The sequence below is a fragment of the Echinops telfairi genome, unplaced genomic scaffold, assembly GCF_000313985.2.
Source record: "Echinops telfairi isolate 266 unplaced genomic scaffold, ASM31398v2 ScPeMD7_1;HRSCAF=3_0, whole genome shotgun sequence".
NCBI classification, from domain to species: Eukaryota; Metazoa; Chordata; class Mammalia; order Afrosoricida; family Tenrecidae; genus Echinops; species Echinops telfairi.
This window is the reverse complement of record NW_022103896.1, coordinates 69243470-69270233: the sequence shown is the minus strand read 5'-3', so window position 1 is coordinate 69270233 and position 26764 is coordinate 69243470. Positions and strand designations below refer to the sequence as shown.

Sequence of the window (26764 nt, the reverse complement as noted above, 5' to 3'; positions counted from 1 at the left end):
TTATCACTTGATTTCCCTTTTGATCCATTTTGAGTCTGCTCTAGTTTTAAATATTTTGTTTTCTTTCCAACTGGGGCTTTTCTCTGTTGTATTGGTATTGTAGGTAGCCTGCTTGACGCTCTGTTACATACTTTTCTGGTTTCCGGTCTTAGGAATCTCAGGAAATCTAGAGGCCATAACTGGATTGGGGGTTCCTGGTGGGTAAAGCAAGGGAGGGCGGGGCTACCTGGGGAGCTAACAAACAAGGTGTAAGAAAATGTTCCAAAACTGACTGTCGTAGTGATTGTACACACTTCTTGATATGACTGAATGATTGAATTGTATGGTCTGGATTGTGTCCTAAGGAAATTACACACATACACACACGCATCTGGAATATACAAGTACTTTTTTTCCATCTTCTAACCCACACAAGCTTTGTCTCAGAACTTAAGGACTTTTGTAACATTGCTTTATTTTAGAAAAGTGTAGTTTAATAACTTTCAGAATGGCCCATGTAGACTACTCTATCATATATATGTGTATATCTATATTTATAAATGGAGCGAGAGAGAGAACAACAAAGCACTAAACCCCAGAGCTGCAGCACTAGTCGGTCCAAGGTCACACAGTGCATCGAAGCCCGATAATGGCTGCCTTGGTTCAAAATCGTAAGAGATTCCCAGAAAGCTTAAAAATCTGCTATGACCTCCACAGGGCCAGTAAAGGAAGGGTCTTCCTCGGGCCTTTTTGGACAGCAGGGTGTATGGCTTACAATTTAGGGTAACATGTGTTTCGTTCTAATTCCATGCTATAATTTCTATATACTTTTTGTCTCTACACCCAGCGTGTGTTGTCTATGGGCTCTATGTAATGGTAATGGGTTTCATCGTCAAAAGAGTTGGGGCGCACTGCACATTGTATCTCTACTGCCAATATTCTTGGTGCATCAGGAAGATATTAGGACAGTCCCACAGCAGAGAAACACCTTGCAATTCAACCCCGTGGTCCCAAACCTTATCTGGTCAGGAGTCGCCTTTCCCCTTTCAGCACCCTCTCAATGATTCTGTGACCAATCATATTTTAGCAGAACACCCTTTTCGGGAAAGGTTGATCAAGGATATATTCCTTCAGCACTGTAATTTTAGAAATGAAGTACTAAACAGCATAAAAGATGTCTAGAATACAGCTAGTGAAAGTAAAAATTTTTATTTCGACTGATTTCTCAATGTATAATACGTTCAACATACCACTTTTTAATGGCAGCAAAAATTTGGTTCCACGGAAATTCTGTAATGCTACCAGAGAGCAACTACTTTTTCCAGAAAATGAATGGCTGGAAAGAGAAAGCACAGCTATCCTGCAGCCTGGCAACTGAGCCTGCAGGCCTGACACCAGGTCTGCCAGGGCACACGACGTGGCTGGTGACCAAGCGAGAAGGGGAACAACGGGCGAGCACTAAACGGCGGCGCACTATGTGTACTGTAAGACAAAGGAGAAACTAGATCTAGCTGCAAGGACTTGAAAGGGTAATGACAGAAAAGGGAACCAAACATTTTACTCAAATGCTTTTTAGAGCCTTTCTGTAGTAGAGATACAAATATATATATATATATACTTATCCAAAAATATGTTTTTATATAGATAAATGTTCTTCAATTAAAGATGGGACCAAAGCTATAGTTATAACATAAAGCACTGTCTTTCATATATTTTTTCCACCTGAATTTTAAATTTCTTTAAGGTTAGTACATTAAATATTTTCTACATATAATTCCTTGACATTCTTTTTGTAGCTGTAAATCAAGTAGGCATTAATATCAAAATGGTTTTGCAGGTTAAACAACATTTTTCTAAGATGTTGTGCATATCGAATTTATGCCAAGCCCCACTAAGGATCTTTATTAATATACATGACCAAAAGGGCTATGTTTAAGTCGGAATTCCCTATTGACAGTAAATGATTTTCTGATTTCCAGTTTATAAGTGTTTAAAATATACAGGAAAAATTTGACTTCCTCGGGAGTACTTTTATGTTACTATAGCTTGAGTCAGTATAGACGGCACCACATGTCCACGTGTTGTAACCATTAGTATATACCTTCTGTTAGAACAAAGGAAAAAGGTTGGGGCCATAACACTAACAACCACTACCTATAAAATAAAGCACATAATTATTTTGGTGATTTTACAAAACTTTTTTCTCCAGGTGCAAATGCTACAAAAATTTCTAAAAATTAGAGAACATTGAAAACATACTAAAGCCTGACTTCCAACATTAAAGTTCCATTTCACCCTGAAAGAAAACTTAAAAAACATGACCTAGCTGGAACAGGCCACCTTGCTAATATAAAAAATTGATGAGAGCAAGAAATTACATCACTGATGTGGAATTCTTGTAAATAGTTATCTCTCCAAATCATCAGGAAAATGTTCAAAGATTTCAAAAAAGAAGACAGAGAAGTGGTCCCTAAGCTATTCTGGAGGCGGGTAGCTTACCCTAAGCTAAAACATCTTATGTGCATTCATTGCCATCACCCTCCCTTCAAATGCCCTTTGAAGAATGCATGAAAAAGTACAACGGCAAGAATCGGAGAGCACAAACTGTATTTTCAAGAACAGAAAAGTTTCTAGAGCTGAAAGAATAGCAAAAAGCAGATTTCTTTGGGGATGTTAATCAACTGGATTGCAACTCATTATGAAGATTTATCTTTTCTATTACGGGGAGAGTCTGCTCCATTTGAAGTTACTGTTCCGTTGACACCATTTTCTGGAAAGAGAAAAGAATCAGTGTTACTCTATTTTATAAATACATGTAAAATATTATGATATCTATATGTAAATGTGCCTCAGAAAACATCACACCCACTACATATTCTTAGGTATGTTCCAAGCAAGAGCCACAGAAAGCTACAAAGAAAATACAGAGCTAAGAAGAAAAGTGAAAGTCTCATGTTGCTGAGGAGTCAAAAATTTGAATTTACAACCAGCCAAGCCAGAAGGCCCCTGAGTCTGACATCAGTCCTCGGACGGAGGGAAAACAGAAAGCAGAGCGGTTTTACGTAGGCAGAGCGGTCACATTCAATCTGCTGGCCGTGAAAGGTCATCCAGCATCTCTAAAATTTTGTAAACACAATGCTCAGCAGTCAATGAAATAGTAGGCGTGCCATATAATAAAACCAAAGGAGAGTTGTCAGATGACGTGGATCTGGAGCTATCAGAGAGGAACGTATCGGATAATCTCATTAGAGAAATAAAATCTTCTATGCTAGAACTAAAAACTATAGCACGTGACCAAGAATATATACTTAATGCATGAGTTTAACAGCAGACTCGGCACAAAGTGCAGAAACATTCAGAGTGAAGTACAAAAGGATAGGAAATACAGACAAGCTAGAACAGTAAAAGGGCTTAGCACATGTGTAAATGGCAGCACAGGAAAGAGAGAGAACGGAGGCAGACACCATATACGAAGGAACATTAGCCAAGAATTTACCAAAACCGATAAACCAAGCCACAAACTCAACAAGTTCCACACCACACAAAATAGGATAAATTCAAAGGAAATCATTTTAGGCACATAGTAGTATAACTGCCCCATGCCCCAATGAACACACACACACACACACACACACACACACACACGAGATGGACTGCTAACTTTAAGGTGGGTGGTTCAAAACCATGAGCTGTTCTGCAGGAGAAAGAGAAAAGCTACCTGTTCCCATAAAAATTTAGTCTTGGAAATCCTAAATTTCGACTATGAGTAAGGATTTACTCAATGACAGTGGGTTTGGTTTTTAGGTCTATATAAATAAATGTGATGAAGAGAAGTATGAAGTAAAAAGGTATGCTAAGAACATTTAACCAAAATAAAGCTGAAGCCATTACAACAAATTCAGACAAAATAAAGATATTTCAAAAAGAAAATAGAACAAATTCAATTGAAAGATAGAAAAAAAAATTCTAAGTGTGCTTATGTACTTAACAACATAGCTCAAAGTATGTAAAACAAACCCAAAACTAAAGAAAAACAACTTTACAATTATATTGTGTAAAATTTTAACATACTCCCCAGAGAAACTGACAGAAGAGACAGGTCAATTTTTTCCATCTTTTGTATAAAGAAAGACATGAAAGATGGGAAGACCCTAAATAAACCTGATCTGCCACCCAAAGAAGAAAATGCCCAGTGACTAGCATACATATACTTTGAACTGCAAATGTGGACAGATGCTGAGCAGTAATCAAAGTATCAAAAAAGATCCAAAGAACTGAAAATATTGAGGATATTCTTTAATCACAGTGTAAGTAAGCTAGAAATCAATAAAAATAAAAATCTTCAAATGTAAAAGTCAGCAATGTACAACACATGGGGTCAAAGAAGAAATCATAATGAAGTATTTTTAAATGAATGACAGTGGAAAGATATTAAGCCTTGTGACATACAATTAAAGCTGTGCTGAAAGAAAAAAATAAAGCTTTAATTGCATGTAATTCACCAGAAGAACGGGGGAAAATTATGGATCTATAGATCCTTCTCAGGTATAAGGCATCATCAGAACAAAAAATATTACCATAGTGAATGATGGGGGGAGTGCGGAGTGGAGATCCAAAGCCTATTTGTAGGCCACTGGAGATCCCCTTGCAGAGGGGTCTCGGGGAGGAGACAAGCCAATCAAGGTGCGATGTAACAACAATGAAAAATACAACTTTCCTCTAGTTCAAATGCTTCCTCCCCGCCCCCACTATCATGAAACGAATTCTACCTTGCAAGTCTGGCTAGACCAGAGGATGTACACTGGTACAGATAGGAACTGGAAACACAGGGAGTCCAGGACAGATGATCCCTTCAGGACTAGTGGGGTGAATGGTGATACTGGGAGGGTAGAGGGAGAGTGGGTTGGAAAGAGGGAACCGATTACAAGGAACTATATGAGACCTCCTCCCTGGGGGACGGACAACAGAAAAGTGTGTGAAGGGAGACGTCGGACAGGGCAAGATATGACAAAATAATAATTTATAAACTATCAAGGGCTCATGAGGGAGGGGAGAGCAGGGAGGGAGGGGAAAAATGAGGACCTAATGCCCGGGGCTTAGGTGGAGAGGAAATGTTTTGAGAATGATGAGGGCAATGAATGTACAAATGCGCTTTACACAATTGATGTATGTATGGATTGTGATAAGAGTTGTATGAGCCCCTAATAAAACGATTAAAAAAAAAGAAATCCTTCTCAAGGAGATAAGCAGCCACCAAGAAAACAGTAAATTAAACCAAGAGAAAGTATGATTCAGAAAACATTGAGGAGAGGAACAACAACAACAAAATGTCAAGCGCTGCTCTGGATTGATCTGACAGAAAAGGCACAAATTATCTAAAAAATGAAAAAACAAACCATTTTTATCTATCAGCATTAGTAACATAACAAGAGGATATTTTGGATAATTTTACATCAAATACATTTGCAAATTTAGATAAAGTGGAATGTTTCTTGAAAATCACAATTTATCAAAACAGAAAGTGTCAGAAATGGGAAACCACAACAATCCCATTCAGTATTCAACAGCGTGCATCTGTAGATAAAATCCTCCCATACAAAAGGTGACCTCATTCAAACATGTAAATGAGTCTCAACAGACACACCGCACAGATCTGTCCTACGCACTTTCAAGAAGCCAATCTAACCTCCATATCCACACTTGAAACTAAAATTTAAAAGCTTTTTAAAAAGGCAGTTTAGAGTAAGCGCCCCCAATAAAAGTATTTAATTTAAAAAAAAAAGGCAGTTTAGCTCCATCTTTTGCATGAAGAGAAATGCAAGCCTTTAACAAGACATTGAAAAATCCCATCCCCACAAACTTGAGTTTACTCTAAGGATGACAGATTGGTTTTACATTTGAAGAATCAATATAATTAAGATAATAAAGAAATACTGTATGATTATCTAAAGAGCTCCAGAAAAGCATTTACTTGGGAATGGGGGGTATAATACCCCAAACATAAAAACATTGGCAAGTGAAGCATCAGAGAGAACTTCTAGAATAGAATCAATGGGTACCTAAACAATTCTCCAGTGAAATATTGCAAACTTAGCTCCTTCTATACCAAACAAGAGAAGGAGGTCTGTTCTCCTAGTTTCTACTCAGTATTATGCTATGGGCCTAGCCAGCACAACAGGTACAAAAACGAAAACACATCGTATTTGCAGATGACAGAATTGTAAATTTTAGTGTAAACTATTAAAATAAATGAATCAGGAATGTTTCTCAATCCAAGGCTAGTACTAAAAATATGAATGATATTTACATATAACAATTAAAATCTAAGTTTAAAACATTACCATGTATTATACTAAAACATAAAACACACGAGAAGTATATTAAAAAGTTTGAAATAATGATGGCAATATATGTACAAATATGCTTGATACAAATGATGTATGGATTCTTGTAAGTGCTGTAAGAGGCCCCAATAAATGATCTTTAAAAAAAAAATGTTTGAGATTGCTACAGAAAAACCTATAAACTATTTAAAAAATATTATTGTCACAACTCTTTCAAAAAATTAACAAAGAAAACATTTGTCAAGTCATCCTGAGGTATTATTATACATATAGGCATTATAAACATAGAGAAAAACAAACCCACTGCTATTGAGCTAATTCTAACTCACAGTGATCATACACACATATACAAACACTTTCCTCGTCATCCTATGAAATACGTTACGATACCAAAACCAGTCAGATACTACATATTCCAAAAACATATACAAATGCTAATGATTAGATATCTAAGAATAAAAATACCCAAAACACTAACATACCAAAGCCAGCACTATTGATTTCAGCACCATGACTAAATGTGACTTGCTCCAGGAATGCATGGTTGGTTTAACATCGAACATCAACGTAATTCACTGTTATCAACAAAGAAAAGAACAAAACCACACAATCCTCTAAAAAGACACAGAAACAGGTATTTGAGAAAGTCCAATACCTTCATTTCATGATAAAAAGATAAAACACATTAGGGAACTTCCTCAACATAAAGACATCTATGTGAAACCCGTATTTAATGGTGAAAGACTGAGTGCTGTTTCCTCTACGATTAAAAAAGAAATGAATGTTTTCTTTATGCACTTTTTATTCAACACTGTGAGGTGCCCAGTGGCACAGTGGTGAAGTACTTGGCACTGTAAAACTGGCGACTTGAAAAAACCCAGGGGCTCCACCAGAAAAAGACCTGGCAATCTTGTATAAATATCTGCAAAGTCATAGCCCGGAAAACCCTGTAAGGCAGCTCTACTTTGTCGCACAGGAACTAGGAGTGAGCAGTCCCTAAAACAACACACTAAGGATGGCTCTCAAGCAAAGACCCAAACTCACTGCCCTCGAGTTGATTCTGACTGAAAGGGACCCTACACGACAGAGCAGAACTGCCCCTATGGGTTTCTGAGACTACATCTTTATGTGATGAGAAAACCTCGTGTCTATCCTGCAGAGCGACTGTTGGTTTTGAACAGCTAACCTTGCAGTTCAACAGCCCAACATGAGATCCACTACGCCACCAGAGATCCTTACTGGGCATTCTAGCCAGGGTATATAGACTGAATCATCTCTATCAAAATTATGTTGTAAATCCTAACCCTATGCCAGTGGTTATAAGTCTGTTGGAGAACCGGTTGTCTTTGATATCAAGAATCATTAGGGCAAGCAAGAAAGCAGAGACAGGGAAAGAGAGATGCATGTACAAGGGTGCAGAAGACACATGAAAACTGCTCAGGGATAGAAGTTCAGAGACAAGGACCCTCCCCCAGACCTGACAGAAAGCCTTCCCCTAAAGTCAACACCCTGAATTTGGACATCTCCCTTCCGAAACTGTGAGAAACCACATTTGTTTGCTCAAGGCAGCCCCACTTGTGGGTACTTGCTAGAGCCGCTCCAGGGAACTGTGAACATGAGTTAGGGAGAAGAGCGGAAAAGACAGCCTCCAGACTGAAAGAGAGTAAACCACCTGTACTTGCATATGCTACGATCTTACAGAATGAAGCTCTGAACAAGTCACTGGAAGCTGGAAGAACTAAAACACGGGCTCAGCAAACACTGCCTCTGTCAGTTTGGGAACAATGATGTACTTCATGGTAATATTAAAAATATAAAACAAACAGGGAACAATGTTGTAATACTCCAGAGATGCACAATATAGAAGATTGGAATAATGCTGCCTCTGTTGTATGGGATACTTTTTATACAGTGTATCTCAGTCATGTCAGCATTTATCAGGACTTTCAGGACAGATGTATTATTATAGGTTCTAAAGTACTGTACCATTACACATCTGGCAGTGCAATCACTTTCTATACAAGATGGGCTACATCTGTTGCATGCAGAGCGCGAGTACATTCACTATGTCCTGTTCTCCATTTGGGAGTTTTAACTCCCTTCCAGTCTCAGACTGTATGTGGTTGGACAATGCCTGATTGGGTGTTCCGCAGCATGTGACTGTATAGAAAATGACCCCAAGGTTAAAGGCTGTCAGACGCTAGGAAAACAAGAGTGGGGAGTGACTGCTAATGGGTATATTGACTTCTATTGTGGTTATGAAAATGTTCTGAAAATTAAATAGCGGTGGTTATACCACTTTGAAATTATACTAAAAACCACTAAAGTTTACTTTATAAAACGGTGAACCTTAACTGTAAATAAGAGCCCAGTAAAGCTGCCATTAAAAAAAACTAGAGAAATTAAAGATTTCTAAATGAATGGAAGCATACACCCTGTTCATAGACTGAGATCGTCAATGCTCCCTAAAATTATCTTTACAGTTAACTTAATTTCACGTAAAAATCCTGTTAACGTTATCTGGTGATAGAAATTGAACATAGTTGGCAAAATTTATATGAAAATGTAAAGGGCCAAGATGGCGAAAGCAAATTTGAAAATCACGAAGGCTGGAGAACATAAACTATCAGAGATTAAGATGTAACAAGAAAATAAGAAACTATTAAATTTAAAAATTCACTCTAATTATTCACGAAAATCCCTCTCCACACGTATGCACACACACGCACGCACGCACGCACAGAGAGGCTCAAGATAACTAAGCATAGAAAGAAAAACTGGGAGAGAAACGGAGTGGACTCTCCCAACAGGAACATGGGATAAGGTTACTTTGGCTTGGATTTTGCTGCAAGTCGGAAAGGACAGTCTGTCTGAAATTTAAAAACAAGAGAGACCCCATACTTCTTTAAAAATATGACTACTTCCACAAGTTTTCCAGTGTACTGGATACAAACCTGTTCCTTTTCTAGAGGACCTGCCTTTCGTCACTGCTGGTTTCTTCTTCACAGTTGGTGCCTGTGACGTGGAATGTTCCCTCCACCTCCTAAGCTGGAAATTAATGAACTTCCACATCATGAATGCTTGAGTAACGCAAATGGAGGCCAGGACTGCAATTCTGAGATGTAGAAATAAACAAATTATTAGGTTGCACCCAAACCACGCCACTTAATAAAGCATTCTATTTCTTCCCTATTAAGAATAAACAAATGAACAAAGTATAGGTTTAGCCATAATAAATCTGACAAAATTTTCTTTTTTCCAGCCTTTTTTGGCGCCCTTTTTATTTAGGGACCAATACCTTAACCTCCTTGTTTACATACGGTGGACGATTGACTCAGGCCTCTATTTTAAATCAAATGTTTAGACTGAGGTTTCTCTCTCTTTTTTTAAGACTGAGGTTTCTAAGACAAATCTAAAACATATACTCTCATATACTCTGTTGACCCTTGCACAACACCGTTGGAACTGTGCAGGCCCACTTATATGCAGGGTTTTTTCCTTGCTGCTAGCTACTGTGGTAATCTCAAGTGTTGTGACTGTCTGAGCTTCCCTGGTCCTGCTGGTGCAGCCACCACCTCAGCTCATGTCAACGAGCTCATGAGCATCCCAGGCCCAGCAGCCATGCCCCAGTTCATTTCTGGTACAGAGTAGTGCTTCCGTGGCTTCAGCAGGGACACGGGGGCCATGCATACACTGCTCTGTACCAGAATCACTTCGGGGGTGGGGGTGGGAAGTGGAGAAGAGGAGCTGAGGGGATTGGGAAGCATGCTGTAGTTCTGCTGCTCAGTCACTGTGGGGGTTGAGGTCTTTAAAACCCTTGATAAATGCTAAAAAATACAGAAAAGCTTTCCCTTACAAACAAACAAAAGACAAAAAACCTTATGGGATCACAGACAGTTAGGTGATCAGATATTGCTAGAACAGACATTAAGTGGCATACACATGTATTGACATTAAGTGTTTAAAGAAAAAAGTGTTCTATACCTAACAGCCAATACGTTGAAGTTTCCAGAACTGAAGTCAAACTTCTGGTTCTCTGCTCTTGCAAGGCCAAAGCCAACAGTGAGTACCGAAAGGATCAAAGTCAGAAGTCTTCCCAAAACAAACAGAACTGCCCAAAGAGAAAACCTGTATGAAAAGCATCAAAAGTCATAAAACCACCAAAGGATCCTTATAAAAATTCTATTCTTGCTAGGGAAATGCAGACTAAAATAGTATTTAGAAATGTCCTTCAAAAAAAGGATTTTACAGTCAAATACTTAACTAGTGGTATATATTATATCACACTCCCGACACATCTACTTGTATAACACATATCTAAAGTCTACGGAGTCCAGTAAAGAAACCTATTTCATTTCTTCTTACAGAACTACTGATACATACAGCAATACCTTAAAATGCTGGAAAGAAAGAGAGAAAACCGCTATAAAGAGTAAGTCACTGTTCCCCTTTAAGAGTCCTGGTTTTCCCTCCTTCCCTTGCTGTTTAAGGCTTTTGTGACTTCCTTATATGTGTTAGCTCTCAATTGCTTCCGTCCAATTTGTACATTAAAAATCTTTTAGTATCTTTACTCTAAGGCTATTTAGTCTATATATCAAATTTTCTTCTGAAAGCTCATTCCAGTATTGTTCCTTCTCCAAAGAAAAGCATGTAATATGTAAGGTAAGACAAGTTATAAAAGTCACCCCACAATACAGTAGTTATCTATTTAAGTAGACTCCATTAAAAACAACAAAACACTACTTTTAGCTCTGTGTTTACATCAACAGTTAACACGTTTTATATTCAACAATCAATAGACTCCATTTTAGAGAGAGTACAGTAGTAATCGTGGAATAGTTTTGTTTTGTTTTGGCAATGTAGGCCTTGACTTAAATAGCCGCTAGACAAGAAAGAAGATGGTTGATAACTTACCCTTTCTGATACTTTTCATCACTAAAATAAAACAGGCGAGAAATGTGGAAAAGAAATTCAACAAAATAATGCAGCACCAAGAGAACAAGGCCTAGATGATTCAAGCTGTTGAGAGACAAATTCACAAGGGAAAGATTAATGATCACTAAGGTAACTAGCACACTAACTTTGTAGTGTCTTTCGAGTCCAGCTACACGCCCAAGGAAACGAAACCCCAACTCACTTCAAAAGATAAGCTCCAGCAATGTGAAAGAGGTACAGGCCAATGTAGACAAGCTGGCGGGGAATATCTTCCTGTTAAGGCAGAAACGCACAAAAAGCCACGTGGATTACAACATGCTGACATCAAGAAACTGTTTCTCGTTAAGAGCAGTATGGTGGAGTGGTCAATGTCCTTGTACAAAAATGAAAGGAGAAGATCCCATGTGCTCGCTCGGCTACATGGCTTGAGCAAGTCACTTGGCCTTTACTCTGGCTCTCTCTGTATACATACTACTTAGTTTTGTTTGGATCAAATGAATCCAAAATCTCTTTTGGCATTAAGGTCTACCATTCTTTTTATTTATTTATTTTTCAAGTTGGGATTTAATACACATATCATTCCATATTTCAATTACATCAAGTAGAATTGTACAATTGCTATAACATTCAGTTTCCAAACATTCTTTTTCTACATGGACTCCTCGACTTTGTCTCCCTTTTACACCCTCCCACCACCACTGAATCACCCTCCCCTCCGAACCCCTTATTTTACTTGCTGTTCATCAATCCTGGGTTTCATATGCCAAAAAACAGAAAAGCATATAATATAGCTTCACGAGGGTAACCGCCATTGACATAACACCTCTGAGACACACTCTACTATGAACAAACACAACAATACCAACACAAATTACAAAAAATTTGGAAATCAGGCCAGCCTGCATCATAGGGGGGATCTACTGACAAAGTTTGAGCTGTTCAGGCCAGATTTATGCCTTTCATCTTCTATATTCCCAAGCACTGTTTAGTGACCACTTTTCCTCCCATAAGGTCTACGATTCTTATTATGAGCTCAACTAGGGGTGTCACAGCATCACCTTTCAAAACACGTAAGCTCAAAAGCCACGGCCATGGCATCGATTCAGACTCACGGCGACTCTGAATGACAGAGGAGAACTGCGACTATGGTCTCCAAGGCTGCAGCTCTCCCCTGCTCATCACACTGCAGCTCTCTGTACCACTTGATCTTCTAACTTCTTGTTAGAAGTTTTTCATTTCAAAACTTTCTCAGAAAGTCTTCAGAGATGAAACAAAAAGCCAAGAGACCTATGCTCAACAGTAATAGTTGCCAGTGGTGACTTTAGTGAAGTTTGAATCAATTCAATCCACCTGCATCAATCTATTGGTCTGAACAGTACTATAAAGAGTTCTCTATTTGGTGACTGGGGGGAAAAAATCCTCAAACACAACAAATTGGCAGTGGTGCTTTTAACTAGAAAGAGAAGCATTTTAAAAAATATGCTATCTTAAGATCCTCCCTAATTTTTCAAATGAAAATTTTTCCCTTACAAGAAAGGAAAAAGGGGGAAAGATAGACAAAAAGCTTAGAAGTTCAGCCACAAAGAAACCACTTTCTTCTATAATATTAACTCCAAAAAAGTAGTTCTAGTACATAAATACAATGAGCAATGGATATTGAGGTCCTACTATTGATACAATATAATGTTAGATAACAAATGATTTTAGACAGCATATAACTTTTAACATTTACTTTCAATATTTTGTTTTAAGTCCTTAATAGCTATGGAGTTGTAACTAAGCATACCAGCCTGTGTGATCCAAGACCAAAATCATTCAGTTTGAAGAAGGTTACAGATGACAGTGGATGCCCAAAATCCATTTGCAGGGTTCACGTGTGGATTAAATTTCCAGTAAATGCCCTCTGACCCCATACCCTGGGGATGTGAATAGCCTGCTATCATAGAGCATTGTGAAGTTGATTATGGCAGATGGAGTTGGGTTAAAACATGACACTTTATCATTTGATTTCCCCTTTGGACTCATTTAAAAATTGTTCAAGTTTTTATATTTTCTCCTTTCTTTTTGATCGAGGCTTTCCTCTGTTTTTGTTTAGTCTTGTTGTTTTTTCCTTTTCTGTTGTTCCTTTCTTGATTTTATTTTGTATGATTTCCTGTATATGAAATTCAGGAAAGGTAAAGCTATAAGATGGTAACTGGATTAATAATTACCTACGGGCATGGCAGGGGAAGTTGGAAAGAATAGGGAGCTAACACCGAGTACAGTACTAGAAAGAAGAAAATGTTAAGAAATTGATTGTGATGATTGCACAACTCTTCTTAATATGAACAATTCACTTATATGCCATGTGACTTATCTGTCAAAAAATCTATTTAAGTATATGTAAATTTAATATGAGGCATTGATAAAACTTATCATTCACGATGCTTAGGGAAAACACCGCCCCATCCCCCCAAAAAACAACTCCTTGATTAAACTTCCCTTAAATAAGCTGCCACATTTGAAAGAAGAAAAAAAACACCACAGCCTAGGTAACCCTATGGGGGTAGTTCCATGGGTTTACAGGGTTGCTATGAGTCAGAGTGGACTCATAGTAGATGGGGTGGGCTGGATCATCCCTATCTTACAGTCAGGCAACTGAGACACAGAGCGAATAAGTGACTTAGCCAATGCATTGAAGTTAGTAAAGGCAGAGGTGGGCTTTTGGACCAAAGCAAGCCTGCACTCTGAATTACCAAGCTTCACCATGGCTTTGGCCAGTTCCACCTGGTACACATCCCAGTCCCCTTTTCCACCCCACAGGCCACAGGTGACCTAGAGCAAGTAGTTGAGCTCCCTTTACCTCACTTTCCTGACCTATGAAATCACTAGAGGTGTTGAGAGGTCAAACCCTCAAAGGGCTTCCCTGAGAATTCCGGTGGCCATTGTAGAGTACCTCGCACACAATGGATGCTAGGCTATGTGCCCTTTCTTTTGTGAAAACAAGAACCATTAAGTCGACTTTGCAGTTTTTAAAAAACTTTTTTGTGGAGAACTGGGTGAGATTTATGAAGTAGATTAAGTTTCCCGTTCAACAATCCATACATTTTTTTCATGACCGTCATTGCAATCCCGTCAATACTTCATCACTGAAGTCACTTTTTCCGTGTTTCCTCTATTTTTCCATGTCGCCATCTTTCCTAACTCTTCTAACCTTTGTCCTTAGGTAAATGCTGCCTTTGTGATCTCAAAAGGCTGATTATTCTAAGGTGAGTACCACAGGCTGATTATTCTAAGGTGAGTACCACAGGGTACCATACCTCTTATAAACCAGGCTATTGTGTTCCATTTGTCCTCCTTTTGTACATTTGTTGTCATCTTCATTCCCAAAACATTTTCTTTCTACTTGAGCCGTTGGTATCAGCTCCTTATTTTTTCCCCTCCTTCCTGAACCCTTGATAATTTATAAATTATTATTGTCATGTCTTACACAGTCTGATCTTTTTTTTTTTTTAACCAGCCTTGCCTGCCTTCAACATTCTTTTTTCACTTTACCAATGCAGTTTTCAATGTTCTTAAAACTTCTTCCTCATAAGTCTTTGACTGCTCTGTGTCAGGCAAGAAAACCTACCAATATGACCCCTTGACAAGTCCTGAAAGAGTGACTATAATCTGAGCTCACTGTCCGGCCTTGAATTGAACTGGCCCAGCAGATCCCTTTGAAGCCAAGGGTTTGAGTGGACCTTGATCTCTGGTATCCACTCAGCCAAAAGCTTGCTAAAGACAAGATCTTCACTTAACACTGACAATGCAGAACCATGTGGGATCCCAATAGTTCAACAGTTTGAGCATCAATGGCATTTTACAATTCTAAGGTCTCCTTCCCACCAGTTTCTAAACATGTCACAGAAATTTTTTTTCCATTTGTCCAGGTTGACAATCTTCCCTCTCTTGGTTCATATTTGAGATCTTCCTGACCTACATAGGAAGGCTTACTCTATCTGAAAACTGTTCTGTATGTGGTAACATTCCTACAACCTTGAAGCTTCAATATGGAAAGACAGTCACTTAAGTTATGTTAAAATTTCGTATTAGCCCAGAACTCATGGCACACATCAATCATATCCTAGTATGTTTTTTTTTTCAAGGCTCCTTAAAGGAGCCCTGCTGGCCTAATGGACTATGTGTTGGGCTGCTAACCACAAGGTCAGCAGTTTGAAACCACCAGTGGCTTCTCGGGAGACAGACAGGGCTTTCTACTCCCATAAAAAGTTATTCTTTCAGAAACTCACCAGGGCAGTTGTACCCTGCCCTACAGGATCACTAGGAGTTAGTATCGACTCAATGGCAGTGAGTTCAGTAAGTTTAGTTGAATGAGTCTAAGACAAGTGTATCACTAAGAGAACTTATCTGCAGCTATCCACTAATTGCAAAAACATGCTTAAATATGCTGTGTTTGGAACAAATCTGTGTGTATGTACTAGAACCCCAGTAGCAGTATTTTTAAAATTTCCTCTATTGTTAGCAACACACATATGAAAATGAAATTGAACTTTCGTGAAGGTAAAGTGAGTTGGAGAAAGGCATGATTTTGAATTCAGTATACAGGTGACTCCCCCACTTATTCTGAAGCTGCCACTTCACTCTCACAAGAGAAATCTCAGCAAGCAACCTGTTTTCACTAACTGAAAAACCTGAAGAGGATTTCCACTTTATGAGAAAGCGGAACTAGTGTTGTCTGTCTTACAGCGAGCTGGTCAAGAGGATGCACGCACCCCAGCAATGGGAGTGGCCATCACCTAGCACCTTCCCCAGGGATCTACTCAGCATCAAGCACCGCAGCTTTTGACTTGTGTCTGTAAACACCATTTGTGTTATTTTAAGTTTTATGTGTTATTTGGTAGGACTAGTAGGCCATTTTTGAGGTCTGAAATGCTCAAAAGCATTTCCCATACAAATGAATGGTATCTGATTTCTTTGCTGAACACACAATTTGGGCTTGCAAAAGATTCCTTACGATCGCTCTACTTTTAGCTAACAAGGGAATATGATAACTCAATTATATGGGAGTGTAACTAGACCAAATAAATATTAGAAATAAAAGTTTACTAATTCATCCCTACTTCCTTAAGAACTTGGGTATTCAAACTGGTTAAGCCATGGTAATTTGAATCTTATGGGCAAAACAGAGGACCATTATACATAGGATATACAATTAAAAATTTTTTTCTCTTCCAAGGAATGTTATTTGTGAACAGTGTACCTCTTTCTCCCCCAACCCCCTTACATTTTATTTATTTTCTTGTTGTTGAGATCAGCACATTGCTATACTTATTTCTTCAGTTGTCTGTAGGGTGTAATCACGGTACTAGTTTCTTACAGTAAAAAGTTCTTCCAAAAATAATTTTCATAGAGTAAATTTTAAGATAGTTTAACACATATGCAGCTGTTACTTTCAAATTATGTTAATTACTTGAAACAGTTACTTTTGACTGTCATATGTAGGTGTTAAAAATAGTGCCAGCTAAGTTCTAAGTTATGCAGAGTATTAAAAAAAATTAGGCTATATTTCTGGAGTAATGCCATCTGCCTGGAACTGTTAATAGCTTCGGGAACTAAAATGAACAACTACTTTGAAACACCCCTTTACCATGGTCTCCAAAGAAGATACAGACATAAATGAAAAAGGAAATCAAGAATTATTATGTCCAGGGGGTATACCAACATATGAAAAAAGCTTTAGAGTTATGCGAGCCACAGCACTAATATCCTGGGGGAAGAAGTGGTGGTTCAGTGATAGCATTCTCGAGACCTGGGACAAAGACTGGGCTTTCTACTCTTGCTACAGTCTTGGAACTCACAGGGGCAGTTCTACCTCAACCGATAGTTACTATGAGTGGGCCTCTACTCAGTGGCAGTGAGTTTAAGCAGGAGACCGGGGCTCGATTCTTAGCTAGTGTATCACGTATATAGCCATTTAGTGGAAATCTGCATCTTACTAAAGTGAACAGGCCTCAATAGAACCTCCATTACCCTCAGACGTGGAAGAATGGCCTGGCTAGCTACCTCTGAACAATTACCCAGCGAACCTTATGGATCACAAGGGTCCAATCTCAAGGTGTCCAGTGTCCCCTAGAGCCAGGAGCCAACTCATACAGCTAATATAGCAAGAAACTTTAATGTTCTTAGCAGCATTACCAATAGAACTTTCTGCAATGATAGATGTTTTGTATCTGCACTGTCCAGTCTCTGGAGAAGAACATTATGCTTGGTAATGTGGAAGGGCAACAAAATAGAGGAAGCCCCTTGATGAGATGGATTGGCACAGTGGCTGCAGTGAGCTCAAGCACAACAATTTTGAGGGTGGCATAAGACCCTGGCAGTGTTTCGATGGCACTTAACAACTGCAAGCCACCTGTGGCTAACGAGCACTTGAAATGTGGCTTGAAAAACAAATATTCAAAACAAAAAAAAAAAAAAAGGAAAGAAAAGAAAACAAAAATTTCCCTTAATTTTAATTAATTTAAATAGCCACAGGAAGTGAATGACGACAGTTTTGGATAGTGTCGCTCTAGGACATCCATGGTTTCCACCAGGTTCTTACCAGACACAAATGGGCGACTAGACTACAGGAGTCCCTAACTGATTAACACGCTTGGCTAACCAAAAAGTTGGAGGTTCAGGTCCAGCTGGAGGGACCAAAACCCTGTGGAGCACAGTGAGTCAAGTTGATGGCAACTAGTACTATTTCTAGAAATTATGGGCCTAATAATTTTATTTTACCTTAAAAGTTGAAAAAAATAAGATCTTCATAAAAATCCTTACTGTCAACTTAATTGGGGGATGGGGGGGAGACAATTTATACAAGAAATCAGCATGGCCTTTAAATTGGGTGCTATTATCAAGTGCTAGTAGGTCATACAGAAGGAACCCTGTGGTGTAGTGCTACAGGCTGCAATTCTCAAGACTGGCAGTTCGAAACCACCAGCTGCTCCTCACGAGAAAGACAGGGCTTTTTTTTTTTTTTAAACATTTTATTAGGGGCTCATACAACTGTTATCGCAATCCATACACATATCAATTGAGTAAAGCGCATTTGTACATCATTCTCAAAACATTTTCTCTCCACTTAAACCCCCGACATTAGGTCCTCATTTTTCCCCTCCCTCCCTGTTCCCCCCTCCCTCAAAATACCTTTATAAATTGGTATTTTGTCATATCTTGCCCTGGAAAGACAGGGCTTTTTACGCCTGTAAAGTTATAGTCTCAGAAACTCAGAGGACAATTCTCTACCGTCACTATGAGCCAGAAAAAACGCAATGACCGTGCGTTCGGTTTTGGTTTGAGTAGGTAATATCAACCATGACAGACACATGACACATAAAACAGACACAAACTACAGCAAATCATGTGCCGATAGCCATAAATCATGTACTATCCTCAGTACACCCTCAATTCATAATTCGATGTTTGTAGCACTGGGAAGACAAAGGAGGTTAAACTGACCACATCAGCAGGTTGTCACATTTCTACCTTTCCAAGTAAGGGGATTTGAAACGCTAACTAATCATGAAATACAAAGTATAAAGGCTTTTTCACTGTGTCTATACCCTAGCTTCAATGGTCAGTAATACATGGCCAAACTTGTCTCATGTATATCGTCAGTCACTTTCTCTACGTCACATTATTTTGGGGGTAAATGCTGTTACAAACGCCATGTATGGGGATTTTTTATAACCTCTAGGAAAAAGACACGGATGATTTGGAATTGTAAACCAAAGCACAGCTAGGTGATGCAGTTTAAGGAGCGAGGCAGGAGAGGGGGATCAGGGCAAAGTTAGTACAGATGGGAGAAACCTTTATTTTATTTTTTGAAAACTTTATTTTAATCTAAAGCAACAAGGAGGTAGCTAATGTAGTTTTAGAAGAGAAAGTGTTAAGGCGGGAAATCAAGCCACCTTCTGTGACATCATGAAGGTCTGGCTTCTGAAGGAGGGGGTGAGACACAAAAAGGAGGGCACCGCGGTGCGCTGCAGCTGACATACCTGTTCATACACACAAACACCTTTCACACATGCTAAAAAGGGAATGCTCCACCCATTTCAGGAGAGACTATTCACTGGCACATATTTAACTGTGATTTCCTTTTTTTCAGTGCTTTAGGACTTGCAGACTTATTAGTTCTAGAGCACACTAACAAATCTGTTCTGTCTTGTGAAATAAACTGCTACAAATAATAATACTCTGAACACAGTTTTCCATTTTTAAAAGTCACTTAAATTTATGTCGAAAAGAAGTAATCTTACTTTTTTGGTTTTCTGGAAGTAGAGTTCGGGAAAAGCATGGAACCAGTACGCCAACTGTGATATGTAGAAAAACTTCATTTGAAATCTGCACAACGTAAGAATGGGAAAAACATCTTTTAAAGCATAATATTAAAATCAACCAAGTAAAAAAACAACAACACTGGAAATCAGGATATACTGCATAGCTACCCTGGCGCTACAACTTCAGGTCACACCGTACATATCGTGAAACAACTTGGCCACGGCTGCTTTCCTTTTTCTCCCTCGGGTGTCCCCCACTGAAGATGCTCTTGGCTTAAACAAAAGAAGCCATGCCATGGCTGATGTTAACATGTAAACTGTGTGGGAAGAGCCAGACTCCTTTCTATTGGTTAATTAATTCATACTGATTAGTATGTCATGTTAGCTACTGAAAGCATAAAGAACAAGAGAGAGAAAAATCAAATCCCAGATCTACTGGGCTCCGAAGAGAAGCGAAGGTTCATAAAGCACCAGCACCTGAAACAACCCATTTCAAATGCCCCCCAGACTCTAGCTTTGGAGAACTGTGGCCACTTTGCCTGGTCGGAACACATGGAAATAAACAGAGGGGAGTCAACAACAGGAATAGGCTTAGAAGTGTTCCCTGGGAGACACAAGGGGGCTTCAAAAGGCTCCTGGAAAAATTCCATTTTTCAAAAACCTTTTGAAGCTGACTTATGTATCTTAATCAGCCTAAAAGCTAGAGAAGACCTATGTCTTTTTTACATTATAATTTTTTAGCCCTTCTGCTTTCTATCTTCCTCTTGCCATCTTCCAAAAGATTTACAAAGGCAGTCTGAAGCAATTTCAGGAGGAAAAATCCAGCTCTATATATATATGTTTATAACTGCATCTCATAAACATTCAATAAATTCATAGAATATTTTGAAAATCAGGGAACAGAGTGGACACTATTATTAGACATAAAGCAAAGATATGCATGGTCATGCTATTTCTTTCATTCCTTCATATCCATTTGCACAAGTGATTTAACAAGTGCTTGCTGAGTGATAATCATCTATAAACTTCCTGGCACGAAATAGATAAAATAAAACAAGATAGTTCCTACATCTGTCAAGGCATATTATAGTCATAGGATAGTGAAAATAATACACAGATACTACACACAATATTATCATCTAAAATAATGGGTTCAGGAATGTAGGAGACATAGACTAAACTAGCAACAAACAGGAACATAAGAGGTATAGTAGAGCAATGAGCAACTGAATGAGTGCTTATGCATCCACTGAGGTCCTTGCAGCCATTTACCAACACACTGGTAAAGTGTTGAAAAGATCATATACATGAAAAAAAAGTACAGACATATTTTTCTTATGGTAATGGAATTGCTAAAGATACACTTTCACCTATTTAGTGAATTTGCTGAAGGTCCTAAATAGATCTAGGATCTGCTAAGAATGACTTACGTCATCCGGTTATGGGGATATGCCCTCCACAAGATAGTTGGGTCTGTGATGTAGTTTTCCTAAGTGGGTGAGGGAAAAAAAGATAAAGATTAGTCAATGAGCATAATGCAAGCTTCTAGAAAAACCCAACAATATTTTCACTTATTGCATTTACAGATTCCAAAAGAGTCCAGAGTCACTTTTCATAGTTTTTAGCTTATATAGTTTACTTTAGCTTAATGAAATTCAATGTGATAGATATAAAGTCAAATAGGACATAACCTTCAAAAAACCTTTTAATCTCAGAGAGTACAAAATATGTGTATGCAAACAGGTTAAGACCATCAAAAATACACAACAAAGGTTTAACAGCTATGAGGTAACCTAATTTTGTCTCTAGTAATGAGAGAGCCAGGGCTTTAAGGAAGATGCAGCCCCTGGTACAAGGAGGACTGGGATGCTGCCACCCACACTTTACAGAATTATGTCCACAGGCTAACCATAATCAGATGAGGTTACTTACCCAGTGGAAATTAATGCCCGTGTTTAATTTTTGTACCCTGGAAAATTCCATTTAGAATTTGCTTAAGCACACTGAAAGCAAGATACCATGTAATACCTTGAGAGATGACAACTTAAGCATATGCCATACTTACAGAGATCAGAATGAATGTGCCCCAAATACAAGAAAAAAGGTAGAAGGCACTAAGCTGACCAGATTCATTAAACTTGCTGTGTTTCGTTTTGGAGAAGTGCATTCGCCTGTTAATTTTCTAAAAGTAAAAACAACCATTAGTGCTTAAGAACATTATTTTAAAATATATTTGACTACTAGAGTATAAAAGCTAACAATTTACAAAATATGAATTTCTAAGGTTGTATACTCACATCCAACACATACTCCTGAATTATGGCATGAATGATTACTGCCACTAGCATGTAGAAGAAAACTGTAGCCAAGTCTTTGATACCATAGTAATAATGGGTCGTTGACTCTGTAGCTTGTTCTTCTGAAGACCAAAAAGGACACACACATGCAAAAAAAATGCACTTAAGATTATAAAAAATAGTACTAAGTACAACATAGTTAAAAACCCAACAAAATTAGACATACTTAAGCTCCACATGGGTAGGTGGGAGGGGGCAGGGGAGGCAGCAATGGACAATGAGGAGGCTAGGCAGAAACCTAAAGCTTCCAATATTACTTCCAAACACTTGACACAAGTCAGTTATAGTCACCAAAGACCATAAAACTTTTTTTTTAAAGGGAAGGAGAGGCCACACCCAGATAGTCAGCAAGGCAATAAAATTGGAAACCTTCTACCTTAAAAAAGTTTTTTTCATTTATTTTTTAAATTTAAACATCTACACAAGACACACCCCAATCGACCAGTTGGTCTATGTGTACCACTTAAGTGATTCTGAGTGGGTTCTCTGAGTGACGCATCCATTCCTATCTTCCTTTTCTGAGAAGTTCCTCTTCCCTTAACAGAAATTCAATGTAAGATTCCTATCTAATCTTCCAAAGACATTGTTCTCAAAGAGCAAAATGCTCAAGGCATGCCTTTGCTAAACTACTGTTTGGTTTAAGATTTAAGGGGTTATTTTTAGCTTAAGGTCTAAAGATGATCTCAGGGCAAGTTTCAGGCTCCCAGGAAGTATGGAGTCCATGAGAATATGACATATTGTTCTATATTCTCGCTGCCCAATGCTGGGGCCACCCCGCCTTTGATCAGGATTCTTCTAAGGAATCTGGGGTCATGAAGGGAGCTGGGCACCATCTCAGCTCTTCTGGTCTGATGGCAAAGGAAACAGCTGCTGACGGAGGCAATTGACCTCGCATTTCATATCTTCCTCTATCTCTATTCCCGCCTCCTTTTCTCCCTTTTGTTGCTCCAGAGACCAATTGTGCCCGAGTGGCTACTCTTAAGCTCTTACGCTCCTACACTACACAATGAACTGGGAGGTAAAACAGAAGCACTAAACAGGTTATTAAGCCAATTAATTGACATGTACCCATGAAACCGTGACCCTAAGTCTCCAAACCAAGGAACCAAATCTCACAAGGAGTTTGGTTGCACAGCAGTAGTCTTGGCAACTGGTTTGTTTTCATGTGTGTCATTTTAAATATATCTATCACACACCTTTTGCCACTTCAATATTTTTACAGGCGTACAACTTATTGACAAGAATCAGCCGTGCAGACCTACTTTAATCAATGTGATATTTCCATCACTACCAACGCTCCCTATCCCCCGTCCCAATCTCTGACGAGGAATAAACTTTGGTTTCTACACATTTGCTTTTTCTCATCTTTTGATGCAAGAAGCTCGTCCAAAGAGCAGCTCTGAAGGCATGATGGTTACACAATGGGCTGCTGACCACAGGCCAGCGGTTCAACACAATCAGTTCTTCTGCAGGAGAAAGCCTTTCTACTCCTGTACAGATTTGTAGTCTCGGAAAGGCACAGAGGCAGTCTGTCCTGTTGTACAGGGTTCCTGTGCTGAAGTCAGAATCGCCTCGATGGCAGTGAGTCTGGTTTTCTTTTTCCGCTTGTATTCTATGTGTCCTCTTGTGGTTGCTTTATTTCATTCAGTATAATGCCTTCCAGCTCCACGTGTATTATATAATGTATCAACATTTCTTTTCTCCCGCTGGCTACGTAGTTTCCCACTGTATAGATGTACCACATTGGGTTTATCCATTCATCTGTTGATGGGCCATTGGTAACAATGTTACAGAATCCATTAGCATACCAGTTTCTTTTGGAGTCTCTGCTTTCAAGTATCTGGGTACATATACGGAGGAGTGCAATTGGTATGGTAGCTCGATTTTTAATTTTTTGAGGAAGTACCACAGTTTTCCACAAACAGCCATACCTCTTTTACATCCCCACCAGAAATGAGTAAGAATTCCAATTTCCCCACATCCTTTCTACACGACATCGACTTGATCCTGACTCATAGCACACACAGAAGAGCACCGTCCCACGGGTTTCCACGGCTGTCATCTTACAGGAGCCGAGTTCCACAACTTTCCCCCAAAACCTTCAATCACTGCACCCCCGGGCTCCATATGCCGCTCAGTGGAAGTAGAATGGGTTGATTTGCCTTGTGTCTCTCTGATGGCTAATGATGCTGAGCAGATTGTTAATGTATTTGGTGGCCATTTGAATGTGCTCTTGGGTGAAATGTTTATTCAAGTCCTTTGTCCATTTTATGAGAAACTTTCTACTTTCTATCTCTACTTTCAAACTAGAAACTACACTTTTTAGAAAATTCTAATGGAAAAGTGATTTCACTCATGTTGAGTTAATTTCGATCTATAAGCAGAATTAGTAGAAACTACCATTTACAGTGTCTTTTAATCACTTACAATCACTGTAATTTTTTACAACAAATTTTAATCAAATTGGTATCATTTGTTCTCAAGCTCATGTATTTGGGTATGATTTGGATAAAAGTTTTGTTCTTTTCTAGATTATTTAAATTACAAACAATTTTGTAGTTTTGTGCAGCATGATGACTAAGTCACTGAACCAAATATTTACAAAACTATATAATTGAAAAAAACCCCAATTCAACACTGTACATTGGGTTTACATTCTATAGAGAGCACCTCAGGACAAGTTTACTGCATGAATGCACTAATATTTTATTAACCAAATACCCTCCTGTCATCCATTCTTATTATATTTTGTATTTAATAATAATCAACTTTCAATAAAACTGACTTTCACGTAGCACAACTTAGAAATGAAATGTTCTGAAATATGGCCAAGAAAGAATTTGGGTGTTGACTACTGGAAAATCTGAAAACTTACTGACATCTTCTCTAATCAAAATCACTTCTAGACGTTGGACACAAAAACAGAAAATAAAAGAAGCTTAGAATAATTATTAAAGGGCAAAAATATTAACTCCTAACTTAGAAACACTAAACCTGATCATGTGCCTTTAGAATTTCTGATTGAACAAAGGCATTTGAATACAACTTAAAAAAAATCTATTCTTAGAATTTACTGATGAAAAGATTGTGAGGGCAAAGGTACCACAAAAAAGCTCATTGATGAAATTTCAAGCTCATTCACGATAAATTAGCATTATACTCCTTTAAAATTCACTGTTTGAATATAAGGTATCAGGTGAAGACACCACAAATGTGAGCTCTTACAGTCTAACATCATCCAAACAGTCCTGGAAAAGGCCTCCAAAGATTAATGCAGAGCTCAATATTCATGAGCATGACCATGCATTTTTAACAAAAGTTTACACACCTGAGCTCTTCTACTTAATAGAAAATTCTAAAAGGAAGCACTTACCTGTTGCAGAGACGGTAACATTATACTGAAGAGTAACAAAAATGATAGATGCTTTTGCTGTTATCTAAAAGGGAAAAAAAAAGGGGGGGGGGTTCAAATCAATATGTGGCTCTCTCCCAAGTGTAGATCAGGGGAAAAGCATTACAAAGTTCTGTCTGCAAACCTAACCCAGGGAACCCTCGCTTTGTGGTAGGAATCATGGGAATTCCTGGTCAGCAACGAGTGGATAACAGCTCACCGTGGCATTCTGCCGATTCAAGGAGGTTGTGTAATTCACCCTACTTTAAGATTGCTACAGAGATAGGCTGGAGCTCCAGTAAACAGTCATTTGACACATCAAGATTCTCACTCTAAATCTGTGCAGTGAACACCAACAATTTAAATGCAAATTGATAAAATAAAAGGAAGCACAGTTAACATGACAGGGAGTGTGTATGTAAGTGCAGTCGCCCACACTTGGCAAAGTTAAGTGCTCAATTACTGTTTAACCAATTATGGGTAGAAATGGACAGAACAGGAAAATAAAATGTTTATTTGATATTTGTAGGCACCAGTCGCCTCTGTAGTAGACAAGAAAGAATAACAAAGATGAATGATATAATTCTAAATAACTCAGTACGAAGAAAAACAAGTTAAAACAAAAAACAATTCCTTATTTATCAACATGACTAGGTTCCTAAGACAAGGTTGTTGCATAAAACATCGGTTATGAGAAAATGGAGGATAACCACCTCAGATTACAAAATGGAAGATGGCTACATCATTACATAACTGCCAAATCACATCATTAATAACTGCCGAGCCATGGAGAATCATGGCCCACTCAAGTTGACACATACCCGGAACCACTGCATGCAGTGTTACTATCACATTGGTATTTACTATGGCCAGACACCTAGCATTCATTAATGGGCACGATAGTCAAGTAACATTTTTTTACTATTGCTGTGAAAGTACAACATTGGATAATGAGTAGTAGTTGTACAATACAGCACTGTCAAAATCAATTGTTTAGGAAAAGCTGGGGTTGTGTCTTGTTAAAAAGCTCTCTGAGGAAGGAAATGAGAAAGAAGGAACAGAGGATGTATGGGAAAGAGAAACAGAAAATAAAAGGTCACACAGCAGTAAATACTAGGCTAGGCATAAAGCACATATTGTGACGTGGTAAAGGAGCCTAGAAACATTATAAAGTGCTAAAAAGAAACTTGTTTGTTAACTAAGTAGCTTAAATTTTATTCTAGCCCCACTAGAGAATCCTGAGGAGGGTCAAGTTCATAAGGAGGGTCAAGTTCTTTTTTTTAATCATCTTTTACCATTCCTCCCCCATCTGCTTAAAATCCTACACTGGACTCCCAATTTTCTTAAGACAAAGAACAAAAGCCCCATGGTCAGACTGCTCCCTCTCCTTCTCCAGCCTCACGTCAGATCATTCCCTCCTGCTTCTTTGTCCTGTGCAAGTCCTCGCACCAC

At 38.6% G+C, this 26764-nt stretch overlaps 1 protein-coding gene across 1 annotated transcript; it reads right to left on the bottom strand.

The window, feature by feature from the left end:
- Positions 1–1172: 1172 nt before the first annotated feature.
- On the bottom strand, positions 1173–25358 carry TRAM1 (translocation associated membrane protein 1). The gene is made up of 10 exons (XM_030887905.2): positions 25295–25358; positions 21862–21983; positions 21630–21746; positions 20995–21053; positions 19544–19628; positions 11461–11531; positions 11238–11342; positions 10308–10451; positions 9278–9438; positions 1173–2749 (listed from the first exon to the last, which is right to left on the bottom strand). Exons 2-10 carry the CDS (start codon positions 21910–21912, stop codon positions 2676–2678), a joined length of 867 nt encoding a protein of 288 aa, XP_030743765.1. The 5' UTR covers positions 21913–21983; positions 25295–25358; the 3' UTR covers positions 1173–2675.
- Positions 25359–26764: the final 1406 nt, after the last annotated feature.

Excerpts from the sequence above, each read along its gene's own strand:
- TRAM1 (XM_030887905.2), bottom strand. The coding sequence starts at position 21,912 with ATGCTAGTGGCAGTAATCATTCATGCCATAATTCAGGAGTATGTGTTG. Across the intron at positions 21,747-21,861 it reads TTCAGGAGTATGTGTTGGAT|AAAATTAACAGGCGAATGCA; the intron begins GTGAGTATACAA and ends TTTTACTTTTAG. Across the intron at positions 2,750-9,277 it reads GTCCTCTAGAAAAGGAACAG|AAAATGGTGTCAACGGAACA; the intron begins GTTTGTATCCAG and ends TTCTCTTTCCAG.